Below are 2,500 nucleotides of genomic sequence, written 5' to 3' on the forward strand. Positions count from 1 at the left end.
ACACACACACAGTCACACACACACAGTTACATACACACACACACACACACACACACACACACACACACACACACACACACACACACACACACACACAGTTACATACACACACAGAGGCACTCACACACACACACACAGTTACACACACACAGAGGCACACACACACACACAGTTACACACACACACACACACACACACACACACACACAGAGACACACACACACACACACAGGGAGGAGGTGGGAAGGGAGCTTTTAGGGAAGATATGGCTTTTAATAGTAGCCTACATTTAGGGTAGCTAGGTAACAGTAGACTACAGAGAGAGGGGGATATTTTTACGTCCGCTTCAGAGCGTGTACAAAAAGCCGTCTATCAGCTGTGATAGTAGTGCATGTCAGAGAATAGAGCGGGCACGTGCTACACACCGCGAGCGTGCACGGGCGCCACTCCACAGAAAAGCGAGAAAGAAATGAAGAGTCTGCTGCTGTCTGGAGCGACAGAGGGGAATATTTCAGTCAGAATACGAATACTAGCGTTTGCGTAGGAACGAGGTCCGTAGTGGAAACGGGTTTCGGTACCCAACCCTAGAGTTGATATAAAGTCACTTTAACAGAACCTATAACTAACGAAATAACAACGTGTGATTTCCCCCCCAGCAGCCGTAGCTGGAGCAGCGAGGACGGCCCCGCAGGCGGGCGCCACACCAAGAGCTCGGCGCCGCCCAAATCTCACAAAGAGGCAAACAGCGAGCAGAGCGCCGCTGTGGCTCCACAGCCACCGCACAAAGAGCCGCTGGCACAAACCCCAGACGCCAACATGCTGCCTCCCCACCCCGGCGTGCCCATCCCCACCTACCCCCCCTCGCAGGTGCAACAACTTGGTTACGGGGTTTTCTCTCGTATTTCACAGAGGGTTTCCAGTAAAAAAAAGATGCAATTTCACATCAATTTGGAGCATTATTATCTCCATATCTGTGTGTATAACGGTGGATAAACTGGGGACAAACTGGGGACAAACTGGGGACAACCCTGGGACAACCTTGGGACAAACTGGGGACAAACTGGGGACAAACTTGGGACAAACTGGGGACAAACTGGGGACAAACTGGGGACAACCTTGGGATAAACTGGAGATAAACTGGGGACAAACTGGGGACAAACAAGGGATAAACTGGAGATAAACTGGGGACAACCTTGGGATAAACTGGGGACAAACTGGGGACAAACTGGGGACAAACTGGGGACAACCTTGGGATAAACTGGGGACAAACTGGGGACAACCTTGGGACAACCTTGGGATAAACTGGAGATAAACCAGGGATAAACTGGAGATAAACTGGGGACAAACTGGGGACAAACTGGGGATAAACTGGAGATAAACTGGGGACAAACTGGGGACAAACTGGAGATAATCTTCAAGTCATTAATAAAGAGGAAGATCCTTTTAGTTTAACATGAAACAGCCTGAAATCACCATCACCAAACTACACCAGACTCCATGTAAATAATCAGGACTTTTATCAGCGTAAAACACACTTCATTCAAAGTGGACAGAAACTAAATGAAACTACCAAAAGCCGTCTTGGTTCATCTTTCCACTGTTCCAACAATCACCACTCTGGTTTGGTTGAAATAAACCCTTAATTCACCCATTTACATGTGGAGATATGCTGGCTCTATACACGCTAAAAGTCCTGATTATTTACATGGAGTCTGGTGGAGATATGCTGGCTCTATACACGCTAAAAGTCCTGATTATTTACATGGAGTCTGGTGGAGATATGCTGGCTCTATACACGCTAAAAGTCCTGATTATTTACATGGAGTCTGGTGGAGATATGCTGGCTCTATACACGCTAAAAGTCCTGATTATTTACATGGAGTCTGGTGGAGATATGCTGGCTCTATACACGCTAAAAGTCCTGATTATTTACATGGAGTCTGGTGGAGATATGCTGGCTCTATACACGCTAAAAGTCCTGATTATTTACATGGAGTCTGGTGGAAATATGCTGGCTCTATACACGCTAAAAGTCCTGATTATTTACATGGAGTCTGGTGGAAATATGCTGGCTCTATACACGCTAAAAATCCTGATTATTTACATGGAGTCTGGTGGAGATATGCTGGCTCTATACACGCTAAAAGTCCTGATTATTTACATGGAGTCTGGTGGGTTTGGTGATGGTGATTTCGGGGCTGTTTCACGTTAAACTAGATCTTCCTCTTTAACTAAAAGGTCTATCTCTGTAGGGATCCATCCCATAATGTTGTCAGACACTTGGAATCGTTTTTTTTATGGTTTTCATTGTTTCAGGGTCACCCGGGCATGCTGGCGCCCAGTTTCCCCCCACCGGGGTACGGCCAGTACGGGAACTACCTGCCCTACATGCACCAGCAGTGGCCGCCCATGTACCCGCCCCCCAGCATAGCCCTGCCCCCCCACAGCCCTGAGGACTTCCCCCCCGCTCTGCCCTACAAACACCCGTACAGCAAGACGG

The 2,500-nt window shown here is 48.1% G+C and overlaps 1 protein-coding gene across 3 annotated transcripts in view; it reads left to right on the forward strand.

Moving 5' to 3' along the window:
- Positions 1-2,500, forward strand: part of znf318 (zinc finger protein 318) — a 36,847-nt gene that overhangs the window by 9,833 nt on the left and 24,514 nt on the right. For 2 of the 3 annotated variants that reach the window (XM_078281622.1, XM_078281624.1), the window contains exons 7-8: positions 657-867; positions 2,317-2,500. The exon at positions 2,317-2,500 is cut by the window's right edge and continues 24 nt beyond it. In XM_078281622.1, coding sequence (XP_078137748.1) covers positions 657-867; positions 2,317-2,500 — 395 coding nt within the window. The remainder of the gene's footprint in view (positions 1-656; positions 868-2,316) is intronic. The other variant, XM_078281623.1, reaches the window with a different exon arrangement.

The sequence above is a fragment of the Sander vitreus genome, chromosome 23 (assembly GCF_031162955.1).
Source record: "Sander vitreus isolate 19-12246 chromosome 23, sanVit1, whole genome shotgun sequence".
NCBI lineage: Eukaryota > Metazoa > Chordata > Actinopteri > Perciformes > Percidae > Sander > Sander vitreus.